This window comes from Dipodomys merriami, unplaced genomic scaffold (assembly GCF_024711535.1).
Source record: "Dipodomys merriami isolate MVZ:Mamm:240054 unplaced genomic scaffold, mDipMer1.0.p SCAF_4, whole genome shotgun sequence".
NCBI classification, from domain to species: Eukaryota; Metazoa; Chordata; class Mammalia; order Rodentia; family Heteromyidae; genus Dipodomys; species Dipodomys merriami.
In genome coordinates, this window is record NW_027205603.1 from 64,694,298 (window position 1) to 64,715,689 (window position 21,392).

The 21,392-nt window shown below is 35.9% G+C and overlaps 1 protein-coding gene across 1 annotated transcript in view; it reads right to left on the reverse strand.

The window, feature by feature from the left end:
• The window catches only part of Rnf19a (ring finger protein 19A, RBR E3 ubiquitin protein ligase), a 48,530-nt gene continuing 27,138 nt past the window's right edge, over positions 1–21,392 (reverse strand). The window contains exons 4-10 of the mRNA XM_069991147.1: positions 15,853–15,997; positions 15,089–15,251; positions 10,916–11,030; positions 10,088–10,249; positions 5,488–5,701; positions 3,399–3,542; positions 1–2,205 (exon numbers count right to left, since the gene is read on the reverse strand). Of these exons, the coding sequence (XP_069847248.1) occupies positions 1,515–2,205; positions 3,399–3,542; positions 5,488–5,701; positions 10,088–10,249; positions 10,916–11,030; positions 15,089–15,251; positions 15,853–15,997 (1,634 nt within the window). The 3' untranslated portion in view covers positions 1–1,514. The remainder of the gene's footprint in view (positions 2,206–3,398; positions 3,543–5,487; positions 5,702–10,087; positions 10,250–10,915; positions 11,031–15,088; positions 15,252–15,852; positions 15,998–21,392) is intronic.

Consider the following 21,392-nt stretch of genomic DNA (forward strand, 5'->3'; position numbering starts at 1 on the left):
TGCAGCAAAAGTATTTACATTTATTTCACATATGCAGTTTACACACTCATTATTGAACAAAACTGGAATGCAAACAAATATACAAATATCATAATAAGCATGATCAAATAAAATAACTGGCACTAGTGTTATAAGCATATTAATGGACTTGGTGAAAGAAAGACTTGGTGATGGAAGTAGACTGCAGCCCATGACATTTTTCTTTTTTTTTTCTTCTTTTTTTAATCAAAAGAAAATGCTCAGTAGCACCATAATGGTAGTACTTAAACATAGAAGGAACATTTTAACTGCTGTCATTGAGATTAACCTGCTTTATATAAGTGACCTACATAGGAAGTTAACAATACAGGTAGTATTTTGGCCAACTTCTAAAGCCAACCATATGCAGACCTTTTGCACTCGGCACATATGAGCTTGGAATGGTGCCTTTGATTTTATGGTTGGAAAAGATACATATGTGTTTAAAACTGAGGTTACATTAAGTTAAATTTACTAAAGCCTGAGTTGTCTTTGGTAGGCTAATACTTTTTCAGCATTGTTATTAATCACATTCATGTTTATCTAGTTCCTGTATTTTTCTATATAATTCAAGGTGGTAAGAGAGGACACTGTGCACAATACAGCAAAATCCTCCAATGACTAGGCTCTTAAAACCCAAACTATCCCAAAAGGCACCAAGAATCAACGGGTACAAATTTCCCCTTAGTAAAAGATGACTTTGTTTTTTTTTTTTTGGTAATACTTACAACCTAATGGGACTTTATAGTTTTATTTATTTGTTGCTGTCAATATATTTAATTAGCTTTTACATTTTTCTTCTAAAACAGCATCAACAATATGATATATATATCATATATATCATATATATATATCATATATATATATATCATATATATATATATAGTACCAGGTATTTCTATTTCAAAGTTGTGCAAAAACTGCCACAATCTTGCTCAAAGTATCTTATATATCCAAATGGTTGCAAATAGGCTGCCAAGCTTTATATATCCACATTACATATGAAGAAAATGAAATTTAAGCCCAGTTATGAATAGAAATGTTGCAGAGAATATCACATATTGAGTAACCTGCCTGGTTATTTTGAATAACATCCCTTAGTGGTTTCAATAAAATGTCACTAACCACTTATCTCAAAGCCTCAAGTTTTCTTTGTAAGAATGCTGTAGAGCTGCATTAGTATTTTGTACTTATTATAAATTAAGCCACATTTCTATCTACATACACAGCTATAGTATCAAGAATGTTTTGTGAGCACACAAAACATGCTTTACTCTTAAGATGTACTATTTTCCTAACAATGCACTTTAAAGCCTTCATTTCATAGTTTGGTGATTAAGATCCACATGAAACACAATGGTTTGCTGAACACAGAAAAGGTATCTGCATTTTGATGAAACCTGGCTTTTGCTGGTAACGTGAAAAAGTAGTCACATACAGTTAACCAGCTCCAAACAAGGTTGTTCAGTGGTAATGATTTTGCAGCATTTATAGGCCTAAATTTCAGTCTGAATTGCAACTTTTAATTCCATTGTCTTATGTGAGTGGTTGTTGTTTGTTTCTTTTAGTGAATCACCAAAATATAGATCAGCATTAGGTTTTATTCCACCGTTACCGTGTTCTTCAGTGATAGGATTCTGCTGTGGAACTTCTGAACATGAAGCAGTTTTGGTGAGCAGAGAAATGCTACACTGATAGGGGGAGTTTTCCAGACGGTCATTTTCTACCTCAGGAAGAATGCTGACAGTAGCAAAGCGGGCATGATAATCACTGGACCCATGACTACAAGATGTTTTCATGCTTTCAAGGTCAGAACAGCTGAATTCAGAAAAATGACTAGAGTGTGAATCTGCTACAGATGGCATACTGTCACTGAGGGATGGAGCCTCAAATTCGCTCGAGTTCGTGCTTTGTTGTTCTAACAGCTGTGCATCCATGTCCTCTCTGGTCTCATTGATCTTCATGTTCCCCTTTTTCCTCAACTTGCTGCTCTTGGATTTCTTTCCTGCGGCAGCTTCTTTGGACCATTTGGCTGCACTGGATTTACCTTCTGGCAGGCTGCAAGATGAAGTGCCAGGATGGCTTCGGGGAGTGCTGCCATCATCCACACTGCTGCTTCCGCTGTGGTGTCTCAACTTGGATGGCTTCGACTCAATGTCTACTTGCACTTCCAGGCTGTTGCCCTCTCTGGAACACAGGAGTAACAAATATAATTTCTGGCTTTGGTTTTATTCAGCTGATAGCAAAGGGGCAGGTTTTTTTTTTTTTTAAAGAATAATCAAAAGGCTATAATATAGAAGCTGTCAGAACATATTCACACATAAAACTAATTGAAAGAAGAGGGCTTCAGTTTTTAAAAATAGTAGTAGATATAATTACTTCTTATGCTGTTCTAGATACTTTTTTGTGCTTTGTTAATTTTTTCAGGTAGGGTCTTATAATTTTGTCTGGAGCTTTACTTTGTTTGCATGGCTTTCACACATAAAACTAATTGAAAGAAGAGGGCTTCAGTTTTTAAAAATAGTAGTAGATATAATTACTTCTTATGCTGTTCTAGATACTTTTTTGTGCTTTGTTAATTTTTTCAGGTAGGGTCTTATAATTTTGTCTGGAGCTTTACTTTGTTTGCATGGCTTTGCCATGAACTGCATCACTCCTACCTTTACCTCCCATGTAATTGTGATTATAGGCATATGCTCCATGCCCAGCTTGTTTTTTAAGATAGAGTCTAATTTTGAGTAGGCTGGTCTCAAACTGCAATTCTTTTGAAAATCTCACCTCCCATACAGCTGGGATTACAGGTATGTTTGTATCTCCTGTAAACTCTCCCCACATCTTTTAAAAAACAGCTTTGGTGAAGTTTTGTTTGTTTAATTTTGCCAATCCTGGGGCTTGAACTCAGGGCCTGAGCACTGTCCCTGAGCTTCTTTTTGCTCAAGGCTACCACTGAGCCACAGTGCCACTTCCAGCCTTTTCTGTTTATGTGGTACTGAGGAATGGAACCCAGGGCTTCATGCATGCTAGGCAAGCACTCTACCACTAAACCACATTCCCAGCCCCAGGTGAAGTATAATTTAAATGTGATTAAATTTACCAGTATATAATTTACCATATATAATTTAGTGATTTTTAGTCTTTTCATCCCCCAAAGAAACCCTACACCCTGTAACAATCAGTTCCCATTCTTTCCTCCCAGGAGCTCCAGCAATCAGGAATCTACTATTAGATTTGTCTACTTTGAATATCTCACCATTTCTTTTCCCAAAGTACTTAACAGTTGGTCACTATTATTCACTGGTTTATTTTGGCTTGGTGATAAAGATAATCCCTTTAAATTTAATTCAAAACTACTTGTGGCTTTATAACAATGTTTTCCTTACTTGTCCATTGGGATGTAGGAATTCAGAATGGATCCTGCCATTGCTTTGGTGCTGGCATTATCACTAACTGTTCCCAAGCTGACTGTACCAGATTCTCCACTTAGACTGTACCGTTCTTTCTGTACATCTGCTTGTACTTCCAACCTTAAAGGGGAGGGTATCAGATAAAAAGCCAAAATTATTTATAATTCAGTACTGCGATGCCATGTTAATGTTAAATAATTCAGTTAAGAACTTTAGTAGTGAGAAGCTAATTTTAGATACCATTATTTTTTTTCAGTTTCTACTTACTTGATCACTCAAATTCTATTGTAGTACACTGAATAGTCAGTTCCAGTCATCCAGAAGCAATGGGAAAAATTAGCCAAGTAAGGCAGAAAGAACACCACAAAAATAAAACAATGGGCTTTTAACTTAAATAAGCTCCACTACTTTCACTTAGGATGTGGCACTCTGTCATGCTTCAGTGCAAAACACAACATCAAAATATATAACTAACCATTACACATGACAGATCAGTGAGTCAAAAAAATTCTGCATTAAAATTGGTTCTAAGCTTGGTGCTGTTGGCTCAAGCCTGTAATCCTAGCTATGCAGGAGGCGGAGATCTGAGGATAGCTGTTCAAAGCCAGCCTGGGCAGGAAAGTCCATGAGACTCATCTCCAATTAAGCACCACAACAACAAGGACAAAGACAAAACAAAACAAAACCCCAGAAATAGAGCCTTAAGTGGTGGAGCACTAGCCTTAAGCAAAAAAGCTCAGGGATAGTGCCCAGGCCATGAGTTTAAGCCCCAGAACTGGAACAGAAAATAGGTTCTATGAAGAGCATTCTGACTTTTTTTCTTTTTCAGTAGTGTTAGGGATCAAACTCAGAGGACCTTGTGCATATGAGATACTGACCTATGTCCCCAGCCCATATCTGACTTTTAAGAAACAATAATATACACAACTATAACTTAAAGAACTTCTGTTCAAATAACAATTATAACTTAAAAGTTTCTGTTCAAGGTCTGGGAAGATGGCTCAGTGGTAGAAAGCTTGCCTTGCATGAGGCCCTGAGTTTGATTCCGCAGCACCACATAAGCAGAAAAAGCTGGGAGTTGGCGCTGTGGCTCAAGTGGTAGAGGGCTAGCCTTGAGCTGAAGAGCTGAGGGACAGTGCCCAGGCCCAGAGTTCAGGCCCTACAACTGACCAAAAAAAAAAAAAAGTTTCTGTTCAAGCACAATCTACCTAAAAATAAGACAAATGCAACTGATTTAACTTTTTTTTTTTAAGGGGTTAGTTGTGGGGTTTGAACTCTGGTCCTGGGCACTGTCCCTCAGCTCTTCAGCTCAAGGCTAGCTCTCTACCACTTGAGCCACAGTGCCACTTCCAGTTTTCTAGTGGTTAACGGGAGGTAAGAGTCTCATAGTCTTTCCTGCCCAGGCTGGCTTTGAACTGCAATCCTCAGATCTCAGCCTCCTGCAATAGCTAGGATTACAGGTGTAAGCCACCAGCACCTGGCCTGATTTATCTTTTGATTCATGTTTTCCCTTTACATAAAAACATTAATAGAAATGAAGCATAGTGAATCAAAAAGAAGAAACATGAGAAGATTAAAAAACATGTTAATTTCTCCTACTTATCTATATGAGTATTAGTATAAGACTTGGTGAGAAGTGACCATTAACTCCACAGGACCTAGACTGATTATCCTGACCCAAGTTCATGTACTCTTGGATGTCTTGACTCCACTTGTTACCAAGCCCAGGTAAAGTCTCATTTCCCAATATCCAGCCGTTTTCTGACCCCAGAATGAAGGACTAAGCTAAGCATTACTTTCAGTGTACACTGAAGCAGCTCCAGCACCAATTTCTCCTATCAAATGTGACAAGTGTAATGACAAACTGGCAGAGTGTTATTTCTCAATTTAGTTATTACCACAACATAGCATATTTTGATAGGAAATTTAATCAGTAAAAACAAATCTGATCTACAACTAAATTTCATTTGTTAGAGGCTAAACATGTTCTAGTCAAAAGTCTCACTAAAAAATTTTTTTAACATAAGGCAGAAACCAAATAAATCACAATCACACTATTTCTTACCTGTTAAAACAGTTTACCATGGCACTTCCTGACAGACTCCCCGTTATACTAGCTCCAGCCAGAGCCATGGTGCTTGCCGTTTCACTCAGGTTGTCTCTAATGGCTCCTATTCGATCCATGTGGCTTCCACTTGCACTCAAACTGCCCGTCAGACCACCAACACTTCCCTCTCCTATGCTAGGATTGTGTCTTGCTTCTGCTACTGATGTTGTATCTAAAAGCAAATGATTCAAAGAAATTAAGGCATGATTTTAATTTCTCCCTTCTTTAACAGCTTTATAATTTCAGATAGACCTTTTTATTAAACAAAGCTCAAAACACACAGGAACAGAAAGATGTTTGAACAACAGGGTAAGAGCAAAGGGAAGTATCGCAGAAAGTATAGTTGGATCAGAAACTAATTTTAAACAAGATCCAGAAGAGTAAAGAATTTTATACTGAATAAATTATTGAAATTTTAATTGATTTTAGATGAAAAGTATGGGCAAATCTTCAATAAGTATCATATGAAGAGCTTGTAACTCTAGGTCAATTAAAATGGGCTAAAAATGGTTCCTAGATATGTCACAGTTCTAATTGTCTACAAACTATTGCAAGACTTGATAACACTATATTCTAAATCTTATGGTAAGCTTTGTTTTGAGGGATTCACTTATTCATGTCAGTATTTTATATACTCAAGGTAATATAAGTTATGAGAAAAATAAAAGTGAGGGAGTGAGAAATGACCAGCCCTGCATGTAATGCCTGCACACCATTTTATATATTATGATTAGGAGGCCTCTTGGATAACTCTTACAGAGAATCTAGGAAAAGTAAAGGAGTAAGCTAAGAAATTATCTGGACGAAGAGAATGTGGAGGGAAGTGTTAAGTTTAAAGCCTAGGAACAGAAACATGATTAGCATACTCAAAAATTAAGAGGAGAATGGTATAGAAGAGGAGGATGAGGTACTTGGAACAGATCATAGCCATAAGAATTTTGGACCTCCCTCAAAATAAAGTTAGAAGTCACTGAGGAAGTTTAGTATAAGACATGATCTGACCAATGTTTTCAAGGTATGACCATGGCTGTACTTCAGAACAGTGGGTGGAAACTGAAAAGGTGATATATCAGTTGTGAGGCTATTATAATAGCAGAGGAAAGAAAATAGTAGTGTGGATTAGTGCAGAAGCAGTGGAGAGGTAACAAGTAGTTGACCTGTTGCCACGGACTGAAAGAAGCAGCAGAATGTGCTGATAAATCAGTTATAGGGTGTGAGGAGGAAAGGGGGTCATGATAGAAGAGTTTTATTTCACTTTTTTCGCAACATTTATTGCATGACTAGCATTTGTCAGGCATTATTCTTGGAGCTAGGACTGTGATAAACAAAAAGGAGCTTCTCTCTAGTCCATGCCCCTTTATGGAAGAGACAATAGAAGGTAATAGGGGAACTCTGAGTTGGGTGAAACTACATTTTGGTTGATTTTCTAAATTTAACAAGTCTGCAATCAGTTAATATCATTGTAGTTTTGCTTTGGGTAATCTGTAAAATGGGAGTAGTAATAGCCTCTCAGAGTTGTGATAATTTTCAAGTAAGTACCTACTACACTGCTCCCTTGACATTAGATTTAGATAGAGTTAGAGTTATCACCCTTACAGTGAGAACGTTTTTGACCCAAACAACACAAATAAGAGAAGTTATTTACTGAGGTCAGAATAATGGAAGGAAGAACAAGTTTTAGAATAAAGAGTTTGGTTGTGGAGAAGTTAACTTTGAAATTCTTGTTTGAAATCAAAGTGTAGGTTCAAGAAAAAGTTAGATATTCAAGTTTGAGGCTCAGGAGAGAGTTCTAAACTAAATAAAAACTTATAGGGCTATCAGTGTCTATATGTATATGTATATGTATGTATGTATGTATGTATGTATGTATGTATGTATGTATGTATATCTCTGTGTTTGTATATGTGATCTACAGTACTAGGGTTTGAGCTCAGAGCTTTGTACTTGGTTAGGCAGGTGTTTATACCAATGAGGCATGCCTCTAAAACATTCTTGCACTGGCTATTGCAGTGCCTATACCACAATCCATCTATTGTAGGCTTTTCATTATAGCTGGGATAACAAATGTGTGCCATTATGCCCACTGTCTCTGGTGAGATGGTGTCTCTCAGACTCTACTCAGACTGGCCTGGAACCACAATTCTCCCTATTGAAACTTCCTATGTAGCTTGACAGATGTGCATCACTGAATCCAAATACTGGCTGGGAAGGGGTCTTGCACATTTCTAAGAGCTATAATTACAGTTATGAGCCCAGCTGTCAGTCTATTTAATCTATTAATATACACTATATACTGTACAGCACACACACTAATATATAATATACATTAATAGATCCTATACATTAATAGATGAAATTACCTAGGGAGTGAATATAGATAAGTAAGAGGAGAAGTGTGAGAACTGGGCCCTAGGAAACTAAAACAGGTTAGGAGAAGAAAATGAACCTTCAAAACAAATTTAGAAAGAATGACTAGCAGATATGATTAGAAGTCACTTACAGAAAGACAAGTAAACAAGTGTTTCAAGGAGGATCCAGTTTATCACATTAGGTATGAGGTATGCTGTTAAGATGAGGCTAGAATGGACTACTGTGTTTGGTAACATGGAAGCCATGGGTGACCTCTAATTTAGTAGAATTGTGGAGGTAAATTCTGGAGTAGAAGGGACAAAAATCTGATTGTATTAAGGTCAAGAGAGAACAAAGGAAAGCCGGGCGCCGGTGGCTCACGCCTGTAATCCTAGCTACTCAGGAGGCTGAGATCTGAGGATCGCGGTTCAAAGCCAGCCCGGGCAGGAGAGACCATGAGACTCCTATCTCCAATAAACCACCAGAAAACCGGAAGTGGCGCTGTAGCTCAAGTGGTAGAGCGCTCGCCTTGAGCTGAAGAGCTGAGGGACAGCACCCAGGCCCAGAGTTCAAGCCCCACAACCGCCAAAAAAAAAAAAAAGAGAGAACAAAGGAAACAAGGGGGCCTTATTTCTTACATATTTTCTAATTTTATCTTTACGAAATATAATCAATGGTAATATTTCATTTTTGAAAAATTAGAAAAAGAAATAGAATAAAAGCTGCTAGAATATAAAACATGCACTTTAAAAAATAAAGCTTGGGTGGCTCATGCTTGTAATCCTATCTACTAAGGAGGCTGAGATCTGAGGATCGTGGTTCGATGCCAGCCTGTGTAGAAAAGTCCCCATGAGACTCTTATTTCCAATAAACCATTCAAAAACTGGAAGTGGCCCTGTGGCTGAAGTGGTAGAACACTACAGTGCTTTGAGCACTAAGAGGCTCAGGGACAGCATCCAGTCCCTAAGTTCAAGTCCCAAACTGACCAAAAAAAAAAAAAAAAGCTTTTTAATGTGAGAAAAGTGCCTTTTCTATTAAGGTGGTTTGCTTCCTTTTTATTAACCTTGTGAGTAGTTACATACACTCCTTTCCTGAGCACTTAAGGTATCAGTTAGAAGCTTCTTGAATTTTAGGGCTGGGAAGGTGGCTCAGTGGTAGAGCGCTTGCCTTGCATGCATGAGGCCCTGGGTTCGATTCCTCAGCACCACATAAGCAAAAAGAAAAAAGCCGGAAGTGGCACTATGGCTCAAGTGGTAGAGCGCTAGCCTTGAGCTGAAGAGCTGAGGGACAGCGCCCAGGCCCAGAGTTCAGAACCCAAGACTGGAACACCCCCGCCCCCCCCCAAAAAAGAAGCTTCTTGAATTTTAGTTTTAGGCTGTTAATTAAGCCACATCCTTTTGCAAATTGTAAACCTGAGCTCAGTCAATAAGAGCAGAGGGGTAGGCCCTGCTGTGTTAGGCCTGCTTGCTTGCCAGACTTTTGGCTGATGGCTCACTCTTCTGCAGAAGTCAACTTTGCCTTGGTGAGTTCCTTTTGATTTGGTGTCTTTATTCTTACATGACACCTCAACATTCTCAGCTATTTCTAACATTAATTATAAGTTCTACTTAATTTCAGCAAATTATTGTCCTAATTCATAGTTTTGTTTTTTCTGTCCTGGGGCTTGAACTCAGGGTCTGGGATCTATCTCTGAGCTCTTTTTGTTCAAGTCTAGCATTCTACCACTTGAGCCATAGCCCCACTTCTGGCTTTTTCTAAGTTGTTTATTGGAGATAAGAGCCTCATGGACTTTCCTGCCTGGGCTGGCTTTGAACTGCAATTCTCAGATCTCAGCCTCCTGAGAAGCTAGGATTATAGGTGTAAACCACCAGCTCCTGGCTAACTCATAGTTTTTAAATAATGTTTTGCTAAAGATATTTTGGATTTATTGAACACCTGTTCTTTTAACTGCATTTTCCCTTACATCCTTTCTTAATTTTCAATGTGTTAAAGCAAAATATAACAATAAAAAGCTTCAGATTTCACTTAGAATCATTCTACTCTTTTTCATCCATACATACTTCCTTGACAGTTCATTTCACTGACATACTGGATGAACACTACTAGGCTTAAAAGAAGACAACAGAAATTCTGATTTGCATGGTATATATGTCCCCTCCCCCCCAAACTATTAATACGCACACTTTCTTCCTTTTCTTAAAGGACTTACCTACAGCTGTGTTAGTTCCACCAACATTTATATCATTTTCATCATCAAATTCAATCCGGACTCCTTTTCCATTGCCTGCTGACACTCCACAACCTCCACTTCGACAGAGTGAAATTGGAACTACGCCATAGACATAAGCTAACATTATAGGAACACCAATACCTAAAGAGGAATTAAATTAGTCAATATAAGCCCCAAACATAATATCTTAGAAACTGTAACCCCTCTGTACAATATCTTTACAATAAAAATATGTATTAAAAATAAATAAAATCTTAGAAATATAAGGTTAAGGAAATCTTTTTAAGAGAAGGTAGAAAAGAAAAGTGAAGCATGTACCAAAAGCAGATTCACCAAGCTCTTTAAAGAAAGGACACAAACAAATGAAAGGATACAACCTGCCTGCCTTTTGGCTGATTCATATGAGAGGGAATATAAAAAGATAACACCTAAAATCCTTTTCTTTTTAAGTGTCAGGTGTAGAATCTAATAGTAGGGGGGAGGTTGATACCCTGAAGTTAGCTTCTTAAATCTATAACGCTTTTTAAAAATATAATTTCATTGTTATTATTAAAGGTGTTATATAAAAGGATTATGGTGTTATACAAAAGGATTATGATTATAAGTCAGGTAATGAGTTTACTTTGTAATATATTTAATCGTAAAGTCACTAAGAGACATTCTGTTGGCCTAATTTAAACCATCCTTAAATTTAAAAAGTAACCTTCATTATCAATACTTCTTAAAAAACAAAACAAATCCCTAAACAAAAATTTTCCACAACTCCATAAAACTTGAGGCAAACAGTATTTTGAAGCATTCTCTTACCTACAGTCACTGCAGCTACTACTGGAGACACAATTACAGACAATGTCACACCACCTGCTATTGCCAGATTCCGCTTATGCTTTGAAACGTCCTTGCCTTCATATCGATTATGAATCTTGAATTAAAAATATAAATCAAGAGTGGAAGATTAAACAGAAAATACATTACATACTTAAACAGATCTACATATGTAAGGAACTTAAACTGATTTTACAATTTCAAATGAGTGTCAAAGTAAAATCACTGTTCTTAAGCCTTATTTCACAAGTAATTTGCCCTTTAACAGTAATTTGCTTAAGTACAGACAGTGATTCAATAGATTTTGTGTTTTCTGTTAAAGTAGGAATGGTGGGAAAATATAATCATAATACCCGATGCATATATGTGAAAATGGAACTAAGAAACCTGAGGGGATGGGTAAGACTGGGATAAATAGGAGGAGGGGGAAAATGATGGAAGGGTGGCACTGATCAAAATGCATTGTATATATAAACTGATATGTTGAATTGAAACCCTTTTCTACAACTATTTAATGATAATTTTGAGTAGTACAATTGTGTATTTAGAAAAGAAGTAAGAATATTATTTCAACACAGTTGTTAGTGGGTTATTTCACTAACAGGAACTTTAGCACTCTATAAGTTTCTTTCTATGTAAGATTCTCTGATTTTTGCTCAAGGCTAGTGCTACAGTGCCAGTTCTGGTTTTCTGCTGTTAACTGAAGGTAAGTCTTATGGACTTTCCTGCCCTCTCTGGCTTCGAACCATGATCCTCAGATCTCAGCCTACTGAGTAAGGATTACAGGGATGAACCAACAACACCCAGCTCCAATTTTTTAAAATTTGAACTTAAAAAGTAGTGGATGGGGGGAGGGGGGAGGCGGGGAAGGGAGGTGAAGGGTAAACAAAGGAGGAGGCTGCAATGCTTGGTAAGAAATGTATGCATTATCCTGCCCATGTAATTGTAGCCCCTCTGTACAGTATGTTCTCAAATAAAATAAAATTAAATTAAAAAAAAAAAGTAGTGGAGAATGGGGGGGGGTTGTAGCTGAGGAAGGGGAAGGGAAAGGATGGTAGGGGAAAAACAAAGGAGGAGGCAACAATGCTGGATAAGAAATGTACTCATTACCTTGCTCATTTAACTGTAACCCCTTTGTACAGTATTTTCACAATAAAAAAGTTAACTGAAAAAAGTAGCATAATAAAACAAATACACAACTAGGGTTTTTCTCAAGAACATTTTTGTCAAAGAAACAAACATAGATGATTCAAAATTCTTTCTTCAAGAGGTAGAGAGTAAGCTGGGAACCAGTGGTTCATGCTTGTAATCCTAGTTACTCAGGAGGCTCAGACCTGAGGATTGTGATTCAAAGCCAGCCTGGGCTGAAAAGTCCATGAGACTTTTATCTCTAATAAACAACCCAGAAAAAGTTGGAAGCAGCACTTTGGCTCAAGTAGTAGAGATTCAGGGACAGTGCCCAGGCCCTGAGTTCAAGCCCAGGGGAGGGAGGGAGGGAGGGAGGGAGGGAGGGAGGGAGGGAGGGAGAGGGAGAGGGAGAGAGAGAGAGAGAGAGAGAGAGAGAGAGAGAGAGAGAGAGAGAGAGAGAGAGAGAGAGAGAGAGAGAGAGAGAGAATAATGACTACCAGATAAGAAGCATATGTACTTAACATCTTTATACAGTTTTGCTATTAACAAATAGAGTTTAATATCACCACAAAATTGGCTTATGAGGTTTTATATAACTTGGAAATAGCTCAGTAGCTGTTTTTTGGTGTCAGTTCTGGGACCTGAACTCAAGTTTTTCACTCAAGGGTAGCCCTCTACCACTTGAATAACAGCTCCATTCCTGGCTTTTTGGTGGTTAGTTGGAGATAATAGCCTTAAGGACTTTCCTGCCTGGCCTAGCTTTGAATGAGATCCTCAGACCTCAGCTTCTTGACTAGGTACGATTATAGGCATAAGCCAATGGGGCTTAGCAGTAGCTTTGTTCTTAAGGTTTTCAAGGGCTAATGCTAATATAGAACATTTTTCTCTGTTTTAAGATACATTCCAAACAGCCTCAAAAATATTCTAGCATAAAGTATTTTACTTGCAAAGAATATTAAGACAAAGCATAATAAAAGATCATTGGTGGTTATTTGAAAGGCTATAAAATACTATTAGTCTTGTATGAAAGATGAAACAGGCTGGGGTGGGTGCTGGGCTAGGCATGTATGAGACAAGGAACATTTCTAGATCCTAGTCAAAATTCTGTTTCCCATTACTGACTGTAGTTCAAGGAAATAATTGTCTATATAAAGTTCATGGAGGCAGAAATGGAACATCTTCTCAAAGTCCTTTTCATATCCTTCAGTATGAAGTTAATTCTTGCTCTTTTTTACTTGTACTCCTATGAAAAATAATACTAAAGCAGACCTAACACAAAAGCTACAAAATCTTGGTAAAGGAGGCTTGTACCTTAAAAATCAATGTTCAATTACAGTGATCCATCCCATTATACACTATTTCTGGTTCAATGTAATTGTTTGGTTTTGCTATTTCTTGCCACATTTCCTACTTTTTTTTTTTTTTATTATAAATGAAGGCTCTACTTTTTAGTAATTCGTTGACAATAGGTTTTCCTGTCTGGTTTAGATCCCTAAACACAGAACAGAATGGAAAATAAATTCTTCTATTTCCAGCTGTATGGTACCTAACACAGGGCAATAAATAACCTCTTCTTATAAGAATGTGCAGTATAATAGTTTTTCTATTTCATTTATACTTCTATTTAGAAGTATGCAAATAAATAGTTTTCAGCAAAACCCTGTTTTGGTTAATTACATTAAAATTATATCCAGTCTCTATTTGGAGATTTTTTTTTAAATTTAGATTTTCTGAACACCCAGACCCTAAGTTCAAGTCCTAGAACCAGTATAAGCAAACAAATAAACATCTTCTGAAACATTTAGCTTACAAATATCTGTTACCATCAGTCTCAGAATTAGTTAGTTTTGTTTTTTGTTTTTTGTAGTGTCAGAGCTGCATACTCTGCAAGTGATCTACCACTGAGCTGCATCCCAACCCCCTAAAAGTAATTAAAAAAAAACTAGTACACATGTTGTTATTTTAAAATATGCCTTACTATAAATATAATATAAATTTAAATATTATATGGAAATTATAGAATATATAATATAAATTCAAATAAAAATTTAAAATGTTTTACTATAAAATGTCTTCAATTAAAAAAATGCTATCTATTATATAGAAGAAGATCAACCTTACTGAATTTGTCCCTAGAAATCAGACATAGAATAAAAGGAAATAATTGAAAGGGAAACATTCTGACTCAACACGAAAATGTTCTAACAAGTCATTTTTGTTGTAGTTGACAAAGGGAGTGTATCCACTTACTAGCCACTGACTCTTCAAAAAGAAGATTTGTTCTACTAATAAAATATAATTCAGCAATCACAGAGCAGTAATAATTAATAGTAAGTACTAGTTACAATCTGAGAATATACTATAAGCATATTTACTAATAGCAGGACTTTCAAGTAAAGTGGAAAAAATTAAAGAATTGGCTAACTATTCTCTGTCTCCGGGCGTGCATTAATTAGTTATTAACTGTAATTTTAAAACAATCTCATATACCTGTTTTTACAGTGATATACCCATATGAAGAATGTCAAGTGTATACTCTTCATTACTTGATGCTTAAAAGTTATTTTGTCTCTTCCTCTCTACTACTTACGCCGCACCTATAGACCTTCTTGTTTTAGTTTACTCTTCAGATAGGGTCCTGAGATATTTTGCCTGGCCTAGACTCAGATAGCAATATTACCTTCACTTCCCCAATAGCCAGGTTTACAGGCATGCATTACAACATCAGACTTGCTTATGAAGTAGTGTCTACCATTAGTTTGGGCTGTCTTTGAACTGTGATCCTCCTTAATTCACCTTCCATTCAAAGTTGGTTTTATACTGCAAATAGACTTAAGATTTTATATTCAGATTGCTTTTGTATAAAATCAATATGTATATATTAGATTATAAACACTAAAATTATGAAAGTTCTTTTATAATGAAAAAACTGTTGTCTAAAAATAAGCAAAACAACAACAAACCCATCAATAAAAAAGACAAACCAAAAGGTTTCTAACATGCTAGCAACGAAGTATGCATTTTTACCTTCCGGCCTACATACACAGGAATGCCAATAATCATTGCGGGAATAGCAATGCCAGCTATTAAAGCAATTCCTACGGGGGCACCAACAAGGGTTCCCAGCTGCCATAAGATTTTCTTCTTTCGGCTCCAGGGTTTCTTTCCCCAAAAAGTACAACCTGATGGACTAAAGGGAAAAATTGTAATGTAAAATAACTAGTAAAAAACTTTATTCAGTTTTTTATACTTAGTTCTTCCCCTCCCACTTTTTTTTTTGCATTTTGAATTCACTAAAGCTAAAAGATAACATACAGTATATTAACTATAAACTGAATTAATAGGATATTGCTATATGAAATTCAAAATTTATCCCTATTCCTCCATAATGCTCAAAACCTTAAAACCTGAAAACTAAATAAATGCACACTTAAGCTCTGTTTTAGGCATGCAATTATGTGATTATAATATAACTTCAGTTTATGGCTTAAATAAGCAAATTCATATATGAGAAAATTAAGACATAGTGTAATACAAAGGACATTACATACAAGCATTCTATTTCAACAAAAACAAACATAGGAGTTTCCATTTCCTATTTTGACTAGTTATAAATTCAAAATGACTGATGTAATAATTGGATACCAACTTTTAAATTTATGAAACTAAAATAAAATCCATCCTTTTAAATTCCTACTTAAAAATATGCCTAGTTTTTTTTTCTGAAAAGTACTTTTACAGTGCAATATAAAATCATATGCATTTATAAGTAACACCTGCTATAAGCTTACCTTAGATAATGTAAATCAGAGATTTCTTTCATGCACAACCAACAAAACTCACAACCACAGACAGCACATGTCATGTGATTACAGCTCCCATCATTCATCTTTATTATATAAGCAGCACATCGTGGACATGGCTTTATATCATCAGCTATTAGAAACAGAGAGACATCATGAATAGACAGACATCTGCTAAGTATATAAAACTGATCTAAAAATAATTTTCAGTAGATTATCAATTGTAATACTGACAAAAGAAATCTTAGTATGCATAATTCATTAACTGACAATAGTATATAAAGTTTCTCTTCTTCCTTTCTTAGACAGGTGAACATTTTCAAACACATTTTCAAACTAGTAACAGAAGAATAAAAAAGAAAAGAGAATCAAGGCAAATTCCGAACTTCACTAAATTTGTCTAGTCCAGATACCAAAGCTGCTTTCTCTTAAGTGGTATACTCTGAGGCACTATATATAAAGCACTGTTCATTTTTCTCTTCTAAATAAATGAACTATATGTACTATAAAAATAATACTCAGATACCCTTGAGAAAGCAGATTTTCCCTATATTTTACTTCATATGACAGTCTGCAGAGTCAATACTCACAATAAAGGGTTCAAGAAGTAAAAGATTAACGAAGGGTTACTGTAAACAGGGAAAGCAATTTCAGCATAAAAGCAACCATTGTTAGTTAAGCTCATGACTGTTTTTCATTTGCTGTCTGTCTTTTCTATTCATTTATTCAAATGTCAGTGCATGCTCCTTATATGGTTAAATTACACAATGTGTAATTATGGTGTCAACTATAATCAAGTGATAGATAACTTTGAGAACTGATGATAGAGTAAGTTACATACTATTTGGAACTTTAGCAGTTATTTAAATAGTAACCTATAGTTATTTTACTAGTGGGTAGCTTAGTTTCCAATTATGCACTCATAGTTTAGCAAAGATATTTATAATGTTAAACAATGAATTTGTTCCAATTTTTTTTAATATTTTAAGCACTAAGCTATATCCTATTTTCCCTTCTACAAGTTTTATGACTAAATTTTACTTGTGCTTATCAGTGAATTCAGGTCTTCTTAGTGCTTTTTTTCTAGGGCTAAAATGGATTTTAACTTAAGAACTAGAACAACACAATGTTTCAACAATGTAATAAATTTTGAGCAAACTACTAACTCTAGCAGCCAGACCAAGACAAATGATAATAACTAGAATACAAAAATTTTAAAATCTCACCTCAGTTAGAATGGCCATTATTAAATAAACAAATGATAATAGAGGCTGGTAAAAAAGTAGCTAAAGGGAAACCCTAATATACTGTTGGTGAAAATGTAAACTTGTTTAATCACTCTGGGAAAAAATGTAGAGGTTCTTCAAAAAATTAAACATAGAACTTCCCTATGATCCAGCAATTCCATTACTGGGCATTTTACCCAAAAGATTATAAACCAAGATACAGTAAAGACACTAGCACATCCATGTTTACTGCAGCACTGCAGCGCCATTCATCATAGCCAAGGCATGGAATCAGTCCAGATGCTCCTCAATGGACAAATGAATCAAAAAAATGTAGATATTATATGCACAGCAGAATTTTATTACTCATCTATTAGAAAGAATGATATTGTTCCATTTGTAAAAAAAAATGGAAAGACCTGGAAAAAATGATGTTAAGTGAAGTCAGTCAGACCCAGAGGGACATAGGAAGAATGTTTTCCCTTACATGTAAAAGCTAGATTTGGCTTATAAACTGTGGGTGGTATGTAAGTATATACAAATGTATTAACTGAAATATGGTAGATTCAAGGGAAAACTCAAACAGGATAATTCCTTAGAGAAACAAAGTTAAAGTTCAACAAAATAAAACAATAGGAAGTGTGTAGGTGAAATGGGTAGAGTTGGGGTCAAGGGGAAAAGGGTAGACAAATGAAGAGGGGGAGAATGAGTCAAGAATCCAACGCATATCCTACAAAATTAAGATGAGTAAGGGGGGGGTGGATAGAGGAGGGACAGGTAAGAATGATCAAGATATATTGTATTCATAAACTGTTTTGTTCAATGGCAACTCTTTTGTGCAACTACTTAAAGATAATAAAATGTACAAAAATTGTAAGTCATTAAATGATACAAAGAACATAGTCTGTATTAAAATTTTGCGAACACTAGGGCATAAAAAGATTTTAAAATTTGATATAACATTTCATATATCAAAAGAAATACTAATCCTGTATGTGTAAGCAGTGTGTAAACTGATAGGCTTCCTCACACCAGTCTATACTCAATAGTACTGACATCTCAATTAGAAGTAGGAGTAAAGGCCCTCCATCAACACCATAAGCAATGTATTTTTCATAGGTCTCTTCTTATAGCTGTAACCACTTTTACATTCTGTGTACATATTTATCTATGAAAGACTGTTTGGTGTGCTGCTGTCTCTTTCTTCAAACTGACAAATTTTAGAAAATGAATTTAGCATGAACATGACATAATGAAAAATTCTTTCAAAATAGTCTCATAATGCAAGTAGTTCTCTTTCCCTTTTCCCTTTTCTTGAGAAGCTAAGTTCAAATTTTTAGTTTTTTTTTTTTTATAGATTACATATTAAAAAAGTGAACACACGGGCTGGGAAGGTGGCTCAGTGGTGGAGTGCTTGCCTTGCATGCATGAGGCCCTGGATTTGATTCCTCAGCATCACATAAGCAGAAAATGCCAGAAGTGGTGCTGTGGCTCAAGTGGTAGAGTGCTAGCCTTGAACTGAAGAGCTGAGGGACAGCACCCAGGCCCAGAGATCAGGCCCCACAACCGACCAAAAAAAAAAAAAAAAAAGAGGGCGGGGAAGGTGGCTCAATGGTAGAGCGCTTGCCTTGCATGCCTGAGGCCCTGGGTTCGATTCCTCAGCACCACATAAGCAAAAAGAAAAAAAAAGCTGGAAGTGGTGCTGTGGCTCAAGTGTTAGAGTGCTAGCCTTGAGCTGAAGAGCTGAGGGACAGCGCCCAGGCCCAGAGTTCAGGCACCATGACCGGACCCCCCGCCCCCCCCCCCAGAAAAAAGAAAGAAAGAAAAGTGTACACAACAGGATCATGTACTCTGAACTTTGATTTTTGAAATTCTATAGTACATGCAAAAATGCATGTACTATATTAAATTTTCAAAACTATAAGGAAAAAATTTAAATGGTACAAATTCAAAATAAAATTTATTTTATTAAATAATCATCTTGAGAGGCTATATTTATACTATTTTGCTCAAATCAGTTGGGAAGTTCTTCAGAACTGCATTCCAAACTCTATTTTTAAAAAAATCTCTCTGAATATCATATAGTTCACTCTAAATCAATTTTCACGATTCAACCTGGTATGATACTCTTATTGTTACTCTAAAAGAACTGTTGGTCATTCCCACTACACTGTCAAATTAAACTGGCTCTGAATTTACTGAATTTCAATGTTGTGCCAGTAAAGCATTCCATTGTAGCAGAGCTGAAATGATGACTACTTTGAGGAAGACCAATACTTGTTCATAATGTTCATTAAAATATAACAAAAGCCACCTCTATGATTTTTTAATTTAATGATGAGACATGCTCAAATCCCCAGCAGATAACTCTGGTTCTAACATTTGCCTGTCTCTTATCCCAGAAGCACTTACTGTGAGCTAAGAACAGTTGAACTCAATAGACATAAGCTTTGTTAGTATCTATATTTTAAAGATAAGACTAGGCCACATTAGAAGAAGCAGAAAATCCCAGATTTAAATCCAAGAATTCAAACTGCAGAGTCTATTCTCTTTTACTCTATATGTTTGATGTCCTGTGGTCAATAAATATCCTAGTTCAGAAGAGAATATCACTTTTATGTGAACTACCTAATGATTACTGCTGACTCTTTAGGGAATAGTTCAGATATATTCTGTTCCTCTGTTAATTGCTTCTGAACACATACCCACAAATTATTATTAATAACTTTGAGTTTCACTCAAATCTTTATGAAACAGAAACAAATTAGTAAGCAAACAAGAATGAAAATCCAGATATACTCTATATAATATTAAACATTAAAATTTCCAGGAAGCTTAAATAAAACCTTTTCTCTAATCACATCAAGTATATGAAAATCAGAATATATTACTGGTGGAATATGTATTACTTTCATTACAAATTTCTGTATCTCCAAGTTTTTTTCCAGTCAAAATCAAGGAAAATATTTTCTAAGCACTGCAATTTCAGCTTATGTGGTGCTGAGGAATCGAACCCAGGGCTTCATGCATGGGAGACAAGCATTCTACCACTGAGCCACCTTCCCAGCCCAGCACTGCAATTTCAATGAGCAAGGAAAGATATGTTCATAGAAAATTTATTTTTTGAATATTTAAAGAATATTGAATTCCTGGCCAAAGATACCTTAAAATTCTTAATGTCTAACTAAAGTCTGATTTATATTCTTATTCCTGGATTAAATGTGAGAGATGTACTTTAAAAAAAGTAAAGAAAAAATGTATTTCATAGAGAAAGCAATCCAAGAATTCATTTGGAATAATAAAGACCCCAAAGAGCAAAAACAATCCTTAGCAGGAAGATCAGTGTTGGAAGATTATCAATACAAAATTTCAAACTCTATTACAAAGCCATAGCAATAAAAACAACTTGGTAATGACATAAGTATAGGCTTGAGGATCAATGGAACAGAATATAAGACCCAGAACCAAACCCACAGATCTCCACCACCTAATATTTGATAAGTCAAAAATACAGGTTGAAAGAAAGACATGGGGCTGGCAAATTGGCTATCCATGTGTAGAAAACTGAAACTAGACCTCCTACATATCACCCTGTATCAGAATCAATTCTAAACAGATCAAAGACCTCAATATAAGCCCAGATACCATGAGAATATTACGGAAGCAGGGGTAGGAAAAAGCAGTAGGACTCCGAGGCACAGGAGGAAACTTCCTAAGTAAAGATCCAGAATCACAACAAATCAAAGACAGGATAAATGGGATTCTATCAAACTGAAGAGTTTCTGCACGGCAAAGAACACAGCAAGATAAACAGAAAATAGAAGATCCACAGAATGGGAGATTATTATCAGCTATACATTAGACAAAGGCCTCATATCAAAAATATATTGGAGTTAAAAAAATTACCCCCCCCAAATAAACTCAAAGAAACAACAACCCAGTTAATAAGTGTGCTAAAGATTTAAAGAGAGACTTCTCAGTAGTAGTAGTGAGAATGGCCAATAGACACGATATTCAACATCTCTGGCTATAAAATAAATGCAAATCAAAACAACATTGAGATCCCACCTCACCCCAGTTAGAATGGCCATTATCAAGAAAACTAAAAATAACAAATGTTGGCAGGGATGTGGCCAAAGAGAACTTTACTACATTGTTGGTGGGTGTGTGAACCTGTTCAGTAACTATGGAAAACATTATGGAGGCACCTCAAAAGACTAAACACAGAAATTTCTCTGACCCAGCAATTTTATTCCTGGGTATTTATCTAACAGAACACAAACAAGGATACACTAAAGCTAC